Here is a 13,951-nt window from a genome sequence, read left to right as displayed (position 1 = left end):
TATAATACATATATACTATAATATGTACTATACATAATAATATATAAGAAACCTACTCCTTACACATTTCGGTAATAAAACTGCATTTTCTAAGTGCGAATTCACAGTAATATGGTCGTTATTATTAAAATACTAATATAACATCACATAGGTACATACAGCGTAATTAGATATCTTATAAATAGGTACCTACTTAATATTTTCTCTTTATTAAATTTAGGTTACTATATCAATAATGACGAAATCTAACCTAGAACATTAAATAAAAATAGCTTGCATGTCTATAGTTATATACCACTACGGGTAAATATTATATACATATTATTTCCAACGTCTTTTGTCAATAAATATTCTAAAATTGATAGGTATCAATAATTTTTCTCAAAAATACAAATATTATTCATGTTATACAGTTTATATTATTATAACATTTTATACCTAACAGCTATTAGTATATCAGGTAATCCATTGAAATTTACGGTACGAAAGCAACCTATAAACATAGCTCATTTATGTACAATGCGTTTAATCGAAATTTAAGTAATTTAATTCGTATAAAATATTTATGTATTATAGGTTTACATCATGTTGTGCGTATATGGCAGATCTGTAGGTACTGATTTCAATTCCGTTATGTAAATTGGCCGAAGGTCTTCGCGAAGTCGACAATGACGATGTTATGCGACTGCTGATGCTGACACGGTCACGTACCTACGTGCATAGACGTTTTAGTATAATATACATGTAACATGTGTGTTCAGCAAGGACGAAAGGTGTTGATTTATAATACTGTTCACGTAAATATATACTCGTATATATATATATGTTTATATATGATTTACAACAATAATAGTGACGAAATGGACATACAGTTGTTTATAAGTAAACCTAATATTTATCTATCAACTTAAAATTTCACCTAAATACTTTTGAGTACCCTACTAACAGCTCGATTACAGAATTTATGTTTGTGACAAAAAAATAAATATTAATTAAACCAGTTCAGCTTATAGTTATTAGTTATAAATAAAAGAGTATTTATCTGGAAAAAAGCATTGTGATGATAAAATAATTATTATTTGAACATTCATTTTACTTTTAGATTTCTATACATTCTTGGTAAATTTGTGTACGCCAATTGATAAATACTATTTTTGTGTGCAATTAATATATTCAATGTTAATGTATAATTAAGCCTTCAAGTATTTGTTGCCCAGCCGTAAGACTCAGGACCCTAGCAGTTTTTAAGCAACTTATCCTAAAATATAATGTATTTAAAAAAATGTATTTCATAAAATAATGGTACATTTTATTTTTGGTTAAATAGGTATATTCAATTTAGTATAATATACTTGTTTTATTTTGTATATGTGTATTAATTGATTTCGAGAATAGATGACAAATACCGTATTTAAATATTTTATGTGACTTTTAAAAGTCAAGTTTTAAATTTGCACAAAAATTATGTCTCGCTTACTTATTATGAGGCATATGAATACAAAAATTGTAATTCTTAAATTTTAAGTTTAGGTAAATCGAGATATAGTACGAACTACAACATCAGTGGTAGTTTTGGAATGATATGCGGTTATATATTTTTTTGCCAACCGAGTTTATTGACCGGGACAAACACGCGGTGAGACGCCCTTTAATTAAGATTGATTGCGTGTACATGTATGCTTTTATAGCGCAGACATTGGAACCGATGATATAATATCGTTTTGCAACAATAAGTACTCTAAAGGTGGTCATGCAATGAAAAATAACGTTTTTAATTGTGCATATGTTTTTATTTTTTTTTAATAAACACTACAGTGTCCAAGATTTACAATATCGAAATAAATAATAATAATTTATAATTAATATGTAATGAACGTCTATTGCAGTTCATGCTCTGAACTCGTCAAAACTGGTTATTCGAAAGGAGACGCATAGGTATACAGGTGTTTCAGTAATACAGAAAGCGCATACTAGGTTGGTAGTACGAACATAATCTATTAACTTGTAGAATGTAGCAAGAAAATACCCCGAGGTAGGACAGTAACACGCAGTCCTCACAGCATTATTAACTTAAGTAATCGGCAAAAAAGTTCCTAAAAAAAACCTATTGCGAGATCGCTAAATATTTTAAGATAGGTATAAATAAGAATAGTTATTTTTTATGTCTACGTGGTGATAAAGCTAATTTAGTCAACTATTCGTACTTCGTAGGGTTATAAATACAACGATTAAATTAAACTAGATGAAGGATTTGAATAAAATCGAGTTTACTCTATATGCTCTGAAGTTGCAATATCTTATAAATTATTGCTTGTTATTATATAACAATAGTAAATAATATTCAAATATTTTTAAATTTAAAATAGGTATATACGCATGTTTAAATTTAAAATCTGCGCACAATAATGATAGTTCATAACGCACATTTTTTAAAACAATAAAACTCCTTGAAACATTTCTTTGATGTTATATATTTCATAAATCGATTACTATAATTGTACTTTATAAATATTTAATTTTTTTAATTTTCTAATTATTATCCAGAAAATTGACATCAAAATTTGAATAGAAAAACTGCGCAGGACTTTATTTTCTTATGAAGGCAAGCCGCGGGTGCGGGGACGCGATTCTGTGTTAATGATATTAAATATTAAGATTTACTGAAAATCGAAATTTTTAAGTCACATAATACACCAAAAACTCAAAAATGTAATTAAGTGTCACATATTATAACGTTTTTAATACAATTTATTTTACAGAAAATTAATAATAAGTCACTAAAATATGCTGTGTAATAAAGTAATAAATGTATTAATCATTCCCTTCAAAATTACTATTAAAGTATTAACTACATACTACAATCTCTAATCTATCTTACATAATATAGTTTTTGTATTTTTTTCTAAGGAAAACTACTTTGAAATGTTTTTATCCAGGATTTCAGACAAATAATAGCTATATTATTCTAATTTCGTAAAAATTGTATTATTTTCATTTTTAAAATGTACCCACGAACACTACATCCGTTGGGTGATTCACACACGTGGTCCAAAAAAATTGTAATTGGGAACCATTATGTAGATACGCCACAACATTTTTGTTAAAATTTTTAACTTCACTCGTTTCTAACAACAATTATCTAAAAATAACTCGATTTTTATGATAAAAATGATCGATAACTATTATCGATTGTTTGCCAAAAGATAGACCTAAAATAGAATAATCAATAATAATAAGAATAATTATTAAAATATTTATATATATGATTAAAATGTGGAATATATATTTTGATAATAATTTTCTGTAAACGAATAAAATATAATATTATAATCGTAACACAAAATTATTGAACGATGATTGATGTACTCGTGAGTCATGATAAGGAACCGAAAATATTTGCTTACAAATGCATTGGTGCCCCTAAATAGCCTATCCATTACGCCGTTTTACTATATATAATTGTGTTGCTGATGTGAATAAAAAAGAAAAATCATAAATAGACCTTTCTTATTATGAATTCTAAAATAAATTTATCAAATATAGTCACTGAAGTTAAATGATTAAGGTTTTAATATTTTAATATTGTCGTAAGAAAATAAATATTTTTAAATATCACTAAATTCATCTCAATTTTTTGTTGAGTTGATTAATCATTTTATAAAAAATAATTATCATATCATCATTGTTATCAGTAAGAGATTAAATGTACGAAAATAATCTAAACCTATATATTTAATTTATTTTACAAAATTTCCATCTAATGGGGCTTTTGGTTAATGTTTTTATTAGGGTACTAATAACTAAGGTAAGTTATAATCAGAGGTATATTTAAAGTTTTGACGTTCTATATTCCTATGTATAATTTTAATGCGTAAATTAAATGTGTCTAGGATACAAAAAGTTTTCAACAATTAACAAATATGCAACTTTTGATACACATATTTTAAATTTTCAGGTCTCTCCGTCATAAAATAATATTCCAATTTAGGAACTTAACTTTTTTATTTAGTTTTATAGAATCTGTACCACTTAATTTAATTCTTATAATGACCGTTATTTTTATTTTTGTATTTATTTTTATAACATTTTTAACAATTTATCAGATTCCTTAAAACGATCAAAACAGTAATAATCAAAATATAATAAATCTATAAATTATAAATTGCAGCAAAAACTAAAAATGATATCTGACCTGATAGCCGTTCCCTAGCAATATACTCTACCACTGTTTACAATATTTTTCATGAACTTAAGATTTTTTTATAAGTTTTAGTCTATTTAGTTTTACTCTTTTCGAATCGCACGTTATTTTTGTTTTAAAGAAAAAAAGATATTTAAAATTATGAAATCTATAATTATCAAATTTGGTGGTAAATTAATAAAAACATTATCATTTATTTAAATTCAAACAATAATATAATAAGTGTATCTTCCAGTACCGTTTAGTATAATTATTCGTTAACGCATTCGAACAATAATGGCAGCGCCATCTATAGTTGTCGTTTTGAATTTTTTTACAAGTACCGAAGAAACGGCTGCAGCTTACTTTCATCGATAGACAGCAATGCTGTCACCTGTTGGCTGTTGTACATGATAAATATTTACGAATTATCTTTGAAGCTTTTATGTCTACTAAAACTAAATTGGGTATTTTTTGTTATTTATGTAATTGTATTTTTTTATATGGTCTACAAAAACAGCACATAAATTTTTGGTTTAATATAGAATAAAAGATTAAATTATATTAAAGATACATAAGCATGATTTTTTCATCAGATCATTGAATTCAAATGTAATACTAATGGATAATGCACTTAAACATAAATATTGGATTAGATAAATATTCACCAGCTAAATTTCAAAATTTTTAAGAGCATCTTTTTTTTGAGTACTTGAGGGTTCATCAATAGTATATTGGTATATACTATAATATACACTACACTAAAATATTATGTTCAATTTAATTTAATTTAAATAAATTAGGTATATATAATTTATATATACTATTTCATATTATAAGTGAACTAATTTTGATAATAAATAAAGTAAACATGTTACCATTCTTATATTTTAATAACCGGGTTTTCAATTGTTTGTTCGTGGTTAATAAAATTGAACATAATAGGTTTTCATATGATATATTTGTATGTTCTTTCATTCTTTGTTATTAAAAAATTACATTTACTGTAGTTTTAAAGATGAAGTTAGACTTTGGATACTAAAATGTAACAAAAATTATAATAAAATAGGTACCAAATTTGAATAGGTAATATAATACATAAATAGTTACTTACCCAGCTAATTTTGGAAATGAATTTGATATAATTAATTTTCTGTCTATATTTTTAATAAAGTCTGAGGTTTCAAAATAATACGAATAAATTTTGTTTTTAATTTTATGAGGTCCAATTTAAGAGATACTGCTCATAGGCGATGCTTGTCTTTATTATTTTAATACTAAAAACCCAAAGTGAAATAATAGAAATGAAAATAAAAATTACATAGATCAGCTAGAATTGCCACGGTCACTGCTTCATTGGATAGCTGTTTCAAGATAGTTCGTACCTATAGGTGTGCAAGAGCACATCTCCTTTTTGGGCTTATAAAGTGGGTTCTGTCGTTTCTATAGTTTTACAGGTTTACTTATGTATATATTATATTTATCCCAAGTGCATTGCAATGACCATTTCGAATTAAAAATTATTTGGTACTATGTAGTAATTTGTCACACAAAAAATGTCTGATACCCGGAACTTATAATATGAAAATGTGTAATTTTAAAAACTTAAAAAATGGTTTGATAAAACAGCATCTAAAAACTTATTTCATATTTAAAATAGAAAGTATGAATTTATTAAAATTATTAAGTTGACAGTTTACTCTATAGCTGCGCAATATATGAACAGTCACGCATACAAAACAACTTGCTCCGCACCATGTGTTTTGCCGTAGTAAACTAGCAACTGGCTTAACTTTACCTACTAAATTTTATTTGGCCATGAGTACAACAATTCACACAGGCAAAATGTTTATATTATTTCTAATGTAATTTTACACCACAAAAGTGTGAACCAAACGGTCGTCCAAACATCCAAACGCACATATTATTTATTGGTTCATTAGTGTATTGATAATACTCTGACACTTTGTCTACCGAGAGAATCCAACTAAGTGGTGACCAACACTCGTCAATTGTCATGTATTCTCACGACTATATCAGCTCAACCGTCGCCATCAGTGACGCGTACTGGTCGTCTAGACAGTAGCATCACGGAATTAACCATTGGTCGCTGCATGGTGAGAAAATGTAACCCCGAAACACAATCAATTGACCGGACCACTGTTTCCCCAGGGTATTGGACTATTTAAGAGTTAAGAGGTTAAGACCATATCCGTAATTTGATAGGATTTTGGACATTTTACGAAAAAACTAGGTAAAACCATTGATTATGTATTATTTGTATTTATATAATAAATGCTAAAACGAAAACGTTAAATTCAGTATTATAATCTTGTTTCATTGCTGCAGTTATTAATTACACAGACACCATATATCTAGGGTTATCCAAAATGTATAAAGGAAATGAAGGAATTGCAAAAGAGTGTACAATTATACCATCATAACGTTTCTACCAGGTGAAAAAATGGTTATTATATATGTATTCAATGCTTTCTCTAGATTTATTTCCATTAAATATTCTTATTTTGATTCTATATAATATATCAACTGAGTATAATATATTTATTATTAATACTTTTTTCTGTTTTGAATCTACGATCAAACTATATGATTACTTAGCTGTAACTATATCTATTTAGATTTACCGTTATAATTATGTAAAATATCCACTCTAACGCGGAAATGGGTAGAATCAAAAGCCGCCGCTAACGACGCCGCGAAAAATATGGAAAACAACGCTATCTTTGATCTTAGGAAAATTGCACGCATGCACGATTTGGTGACACGTACTCTTAATGAGTTGATGTAAAATTATATTGTCGACAATGATGACCATTGACCGATGCAGTTTGTAATAATAGTGCAATCATTCAAAAAACAATAATTATAGAATATTAGAATTTACGTAATAAAATCACGACTCCAGTGTTGGCGTATCTACCACTTACCTGAAAATCGAGATCACCTAACGTTGTAAAGCCAGATGAACGGCTAAAATAAAAAAAAATCAACATCAACCCACGTCATAATATCACAATATCATTAAAATATATTATTATATTATTTTGATAATTTATTATGTTATGTACTGCCGATATTATCGTCGCTGCGAGTCGGTATTATCGATATTATTTTTGTTTTTCGGTGCGGTTCGTGTTGCATTCTTGCGGTTCTCTTTCGCAGGACCACTGCCATCGTCATCGTCGGCGTCTTTGAAACGGTCGTCGTCGATCGGCACCCGGAGCTCTTTACAAGCCTTAAATACAGCCGCTAATTTCTCCGGGTCGGCGAATCTTCGCATGCCTATCGGCTGGATGTCCGGGCGGCGCCGCTGTTGCGGCATTGTACTGATGACCTGCAGGTGGACCGACGGGTTTTGCTCCCCCGCTGCTAACAAACGCCACAACAATAATAATTGTAATAATTGTTGTTATCAAAATAAAATGATATTTATTTCCTTTTTTTTTGTATCCTTTAAATTTTATAGTTTTTAAAATTTGTTGTTTATTATCTTATTAAGTGTAGTGCATATATCATTTTTAAATAATTTATTGTTCCAAACAATTTTCTTATTTAATTTTAACAAGTGTGATGGATGTTGGCATTACTATACTATTTTAAATAAATTAAACAATTATATTTTTTTATCTTATTATACGTCTCTAATATGTTAACATAATAATTTCTATATTTTATCTACCAAATATATATTTTTTAAATATTTTATATTGCAGATACTCGTATTAAATTTCAATAAGCAGATGAGGTGACCCTTGAGTGACCACTCACCAGTGACGAAGACCTCGGTGAAAATATAGTGAGGGTGAGGAGGATCGGTGATCGAAGCAAGTAGGCGGCAGAGCCATTAGTATAAGCCGGTTTCTCACTACCGGTGTACTTGCCAAGTATATGGGAAAGTAATTACAAATTACTATATAATATTAATACTATACTACATATTATAGTGTTCAAAAAACTAGTATTTTGTCAAATATATTCATTTGTATTTTGTATATTAGCTGTTACTTTGACTTTTGTCACATTTACCGGCAATTATCGGGAAGAGTACCAATGACCAATGATATTGTATATGTGCCAATACTGTTTCTACGGCAAGACAAATACCACCAGTACTAAATATTGACCAAGTACACCGGTTGTGGAAATACAACATTAACGCATTATATTATAATGTAATAGATTTAAATATGCATAAATAGATACATGAATTTACAAAATTTGTATAGTGTCCTAGACACACTGAACACCTGCGACCTGCTTAACATATTGTATACATATTGTTACTAGACCGAGCTCTGTTGTACAGAAACGATTTGTACGTTAAAACCACTGCGATTGGTCGTAGATTAATAATGTAAAACAAAAAAATTTCGACTGCGTGTTGGTGTATTATACTTGTTCATTTTGCTGCGCATAGTTTAGATTTGGTCACGGTGTCTGAGTGCGGCTATTCATTGTACTCTCGCATACACATCACACAACATAAAATAATATTGTCCATAAACTACCATAGTATAGTGGCATATTGTGACAACAGCTGCTAGACGGCGTATAACACGTTCGTTTTTCGACATTATATGGTAACAATAATATAAAATATGATGGGAAAGTAAAACTATAAACAAACGTAATAATAAGGATAGCTGACTGACGACAGCGTCGTGTTGTGTATTTATTTTAATTTGAAATCTCAAATCTCAAATTTCGGTTTACTCAAAAACGGCTAAGATTACTGTTGGAAGAATTACCCCAATCATCTATTATCGTGAAGTGAATCACATATTATTACTAACGTGGCTACATGTAAAATATTATGACCGATATGAAATTCAAACGAATCGAAAACATTGACGATAACTCGAACCGTAAAATAAACCATAGGTACTATATTGGTATTACCCACGAGAATAATTTGAAATTCTGTAGCAACATAAAAATATATTATATTAAATATATTGTTTGTTTATATTATAATAATTTAAGTATACGCATCGGTAGTTATAGACACAAGGAAATGATTTCCAGTGAATGCGTTTTCAATTTCACTAAAATAGTAAAATATTTAAAACAAAATAATAATTATCATATCCGTTGAAAACAAGTCAAGCTTGTGCCTACCTAATTACATTGTTTAATTCCATTATTTTAAAAATTACAAAAACTATAGTTTTTGAATATTTATAACATCTATCCTAGGTATACAAGCTGATAATAAGTGATAAAATTAGCAGGGTTTCAAAACGTTTTTTATAACGGAAAATTATCAAAAAAATTAAACAAGAAGTAAAACAATCCGATTATCATTAAACAAAATATCTAAACCATAATTTAAAATTAATAATACGTAATAAATTTGAGGTTTATCCGGCAAGACAGCAAATAATTTGATGCAAATTCTATGGATTTAGAATAATTAAATTAAAGCGTTTTTAAATAAATATATAAAATATTGTACACGTATATTATATTATTTGAACTATGAAAATCGCCGTTTTGTATTAATTGTTTGTATCTATATGGCGATATGGCTATATTACTCGTATATGCATTATAATAATATGTAGTCGCGTGGTAGGTACATGATATAATTTTCATAATGTTAGAGTTGTTAGACATTAGTTTTCAACTAAATCAAGAAAATAGATAGGTACTTACTGAAATCACTAATCGTAATATTTTGATATAGATAGTATACATCATATTACAAATTAAGATACATCGAGTAATATTATATTATTGTTATCAAGATTACACATTTTAAAGCATTAATTATTATTTTTATCTGCTATAAATTTAAAATTAGAGTCAAAGATTTAATAAAATGTTAAAGTTACCCAATCATCAAACATAAATTAAAAATGTTATATGTGATTATTTTTTATACGGTTACATTAACTACGTACAATATATTATATTACCTACAATAACATTATATATACGCCTACCTATTTGTTATATAAGTGCGTATGAAAAGTGCATTAGAATTATTACTTGTAGATATGGATCGTACCTACTCGTTTCCGATATAAATAAGAAGTAAGAAGAAACTAATAATAATAATAATAAAATAAAATATAAAATGTTAAGATTTACATATTATATTATCTAAGCAATGAGAATACTCGTGTGTATTTTAATATAAATTATATTATAAAGGAATAAAGTGGCACTTCGTTCAAATTGCTTATTGGATTGCTTAGTATAATGATGCCATACCGAATGGAAATCAGTTTTATAAATTATAAACAATTAGTTAAGAAACGATCGTGGTTAAGTTATGTCAAGAATTTGCATGCAAATCGACTTGGCCTGCAGCATTACTTGAACCACAGATGGAACGGCGTCAGTGATCGCAATCACATTTATAAATATTAATACAACTGCGGCTACAATAAATGTTTAAACAAATCGAAATTGGCCATCATTACATTAGCAAACAGCCTTCGAGGGTTTTTGTTTTTGAATTTATCGTCCGCGACTCGAATCCGTGTCATTTATTACAAAAACGTATAGTAAATAATATTATAATATATCCTCACATTCAACAAAATGCGTATGCGTACAATTATAATTGCATCGTTTTGATCCAATGCACATATTACATAGGTCGTGTACTCGTTGCATTGTTACATCAAACACAGACTTTACAGCGAATGAATTTACGTAACAATTCCATACGTATTACCCACTGTGTCTTACATAGTATACTTACCTACGGCGTATGCCGTATACTATACGGCGTATAGGTATATTTTATTATTCAAGTTCAAAGACATTAAAATACTTTAACTGAATGAACGAATATATATAACGTCCACGACTATGGGAGGATAAACCTGCACAAGTGCACTGTCCAGTGTGTGACCGGTCGCACATCGATTTGACTACGACGTACTATACCGCACATAATGTGCTATCACTGCGATCTACATATCGATTGACCTGACCTGGCTGACCCATGCGGCTATACCGACTATACCAAACGTTGCCAACCAGCCAACCAATTATTATTTTAATTTTAACAACGATTATTACTTGTGATTAAATATTATACACACTTACTTATAAACCTAATAGTTTAATTGACCAGTCAATCTTAATTGCTCAACGTACAAGGTTGGTGGCGTATAGGACTATATTATTTATTAATAGCTGCGTATGGTTATAGTATTTAATGTGTACCTAATTATATTTGAACTTTGTTTAACGATTATTTTATCCTATTATAACGTTAAATCCTATGTAGCGGTTCATAACAACTACAAACCGATTTATATGCGTCTGAAACCAAATTGACATTTAAACAAAACTAGTTTTCTGCCAGATGGTCATGTTACAATATATATATAGGTAGAAAAATTAAATGAGTACCTATGTCATAATTAATATTTGACGAGATGAAGTAACAATTGAATTTTGATTGAATACCACAGCTAATAATAAACGTTTAAAAATCCGTAACTCGTGTCAAGGGTGTACTCGTACAAAAGAACACCGTTAAAATTGGTTGTTTAGTTGGATATTTCGATTTATCGTTATTTCAACGGTAATAGTATTAAAAATGACCATAGGTACATGGTACATTAATACATTATATTATATTATACACATTTAAAATTATTATTTAACGAAAACTATTTCATAAGCTATCGAATGCGTTCTATTGTCACGAGACACAATAAATTTGGGACTATATAAATTATAAGTACAATCAATAATATCATATTTATATACACCTAAAAACTAAATAATTTTATCAATGCCATTAAGTATTAAAATATGCATTTACTAATCTACGTAATAATAAGTAAAATTTTAAAACTGTCATTAAAATTGCTTATTAGTTGTTACAGTTGTTTGTAAACAACTTAATTTGGTATCTATTGGCTATTGTACAAGGTATGTAGTATGCAGTATACTGTATATTACAAATAGGTATATATTATATTGAATACTGATTATTTTTATTATTGTACGAATTTAAATCGCGAAAAAAAAGTTAAGAACATAAAACCGAATGTATTTAAATGCTTAAAACAAAAAAATAAGTAAAATTAAAAATATAAAAGTAACTTCTCAAGAATATATGTTTGTTTTTTCTGTTTCGTATAGGTGATTAATAATTTCATTAGTTTAAGTATTGTTCTCCAACAGTATTGAACTTTAAAGATGACCGTAAGTTTATATAGATATTATAGATCTATAGTTTTGACAATAACAAAAAATCTAAAAATTACTTGTCCAAAATATAATCTAAATTGGATTTTTCTGAAAATTGTAGTGACTAGTGGGTATCTACTTCAAACATTATTTTCTCCAAAATTCACTTAGAAATATAATGTAGCCAGTTAATGGTCCACTCCTATAATATACCTACCTATTTCCTATATTATAGGCCTCCACAAGGTATTTCTGTAATGAATAATGATCAAATAACAAAATTTAAATCAATGGTTTTAATAATAAATATGAAAAATCGTAAACATACCTCTTACGGTTAAATCTACATGATAAACGGCGTCTTGGTCATGATCCACTTCGCTGTTTCCACCGCTGCGACTTATGACGCGTTTGCACGCCGCATACGCATGCCGTATCTTCTTCCAGCACCAAATTATAACAGTCATCCAATTTAAATCTTCCAGATAACAACCACAACAAAAATTTCAAAAACGGGTTTTTAACAAACAGAGTTTTGATTGTCGCCTAACGACGGGAAAATGTGTATTCATATACAGCTTCGCATATAATACATATATAGTATAAATAAATATATATTTCAGTAATATTATACATAATACATAAAAATATATAGAAAAACCTAGGACGCGAATAATGCAATTCTTAATTTCATTTTGTGTATAGGTATATATTAAATATATATTTTTTTTTTCTATCAGTTATTACGCGGTATTTTCGTTTACGTTTGGTCACGGTCGTTGATGGACACGAGTGGATGTGGGACAGAGAGCAGGTTGTTTCAGTATTGTTTATGATGGAGATTTGAATAGTCGCACATAATACGAAACAGTGGTCAAACGGACGCGATATTATAGATCGTCAGAAACGGAGAGAGCGGAAGAAGGAAAACGCGCATAAGGCTCGGCGCGATGATATTTTGTACACGATTTTTTTTGTTTGCGGTCGCACCGGGGGAGGGGGGAGAAATCGAACATAAATCGTTTTCACACTTTATCATCAGCGTATAAAATATGTAACGGAGAACGCTTTAACCCGAAATAATAATATAGTGCGTAGGAGGAAAACATAATATATAACAGTCATTACACTGTGTAAATTGCAGAGACGAACAAATTATCACATCATGATAAAAATATACAGAGAACATAAAATATCGAAGTCGGCAATAATACTTGCATTGATATGCATAAAATTTAACTCGTCGAAATAACAAGAAAATTATGATAAACCAAACAATGTCCGACATTTTTTTTTTTTGTTCTTTATAGGTACTGTTATTTGTTACCTATATATATTTATATTATTATAATACTATTAAATCAAGTATTAACTCAACAGACATTGTAATATTTTATGGTAGGACTTGAGCATAACACTACCAATATTGTATACCTACTGGTATTTATAAATATGATAGATGGTAGTAGCACATCGCTAGAAATGGCTAAGATTCTTTAGGATCATTAATCCTTACTGATTCAGTCTAAGAATATGTTTCCCAAGTTGAATAACCAACGCAAACAATTTTAATTTATTGTTTTGAATAAT

At 28.5% G+C, this 13,951-nt stretch overlaps 1 protein-coding gene and 1 long non-coding RNA gene across 3 annotated transcripts; one reads left to right on the top strand and one right to left on the bottom strand.

The window, feature by feature from the left end:
• Nucleotides 1–7,229: 7,229 nt before the first annotated feature.
• LOC132917269 (uncharacterized) lies at nt 7,230–13,507 on the bottom strand. Of its 2 annotated transcripts, none has more exons than XM_060977924.1 (2): nt 12,690–13,507; nt 7,230–7,570 (listed from the first exon to the last, which is right to left on the bottom strand). In XM_060977924.1, exons 1-2 carry the CDS (start codon nt 12,826–12,828, stop codon nt 7,278–7,280), a joined length of 432 nt encoding a protein of 143 aa, XP_060833907.1. In that variant the 5' UTR covers nt 12,829–13,507; the 3' UTR covers nt 7,230–7,277. The 2 variants fall into 2 exon arrangements, with proteins under 2 accessions (XP_060833907.1, XP_060833908.1); XM_060977925.1 differs by having other exon boundaries at nt 7,230–7,567.
• Nucleotides 7,473–8,647, top strand: LOC132917271 (uncharacterized). The gene is made up of 3 exons (XR_009660264.1): nt 7,473–7,597; nt 7,915–8,097; nt 8,200–8,647. It is a non-coding gene; the product is annotated as an uncharacterized LOC132917271 (long non-coding RNA).
• Nucleotides 13,508–13,951: the final 444 nt, after the last annotated feature.

This window comes from Rhopalosiphum padi, chromosome 1 (assembly GCF_020882245.1).
Source record: "Rhopalosiphum padi isolate XX-2018 chromosome 1, ASM2088224v1, whole genome shotgun sequence".
Lineage (NCBI taxonomy): Eukaryota > Metazoa > Arthropoda > Insecta > Hemiptera > Aphididae > Rhopalosiphum > Rhopalosiphum padi.
The sequence above is the reverse complement of the archived record's forward strand: the minus strand, read 5'-3'. Positions and strand labels throughout refer to the sequence as shown.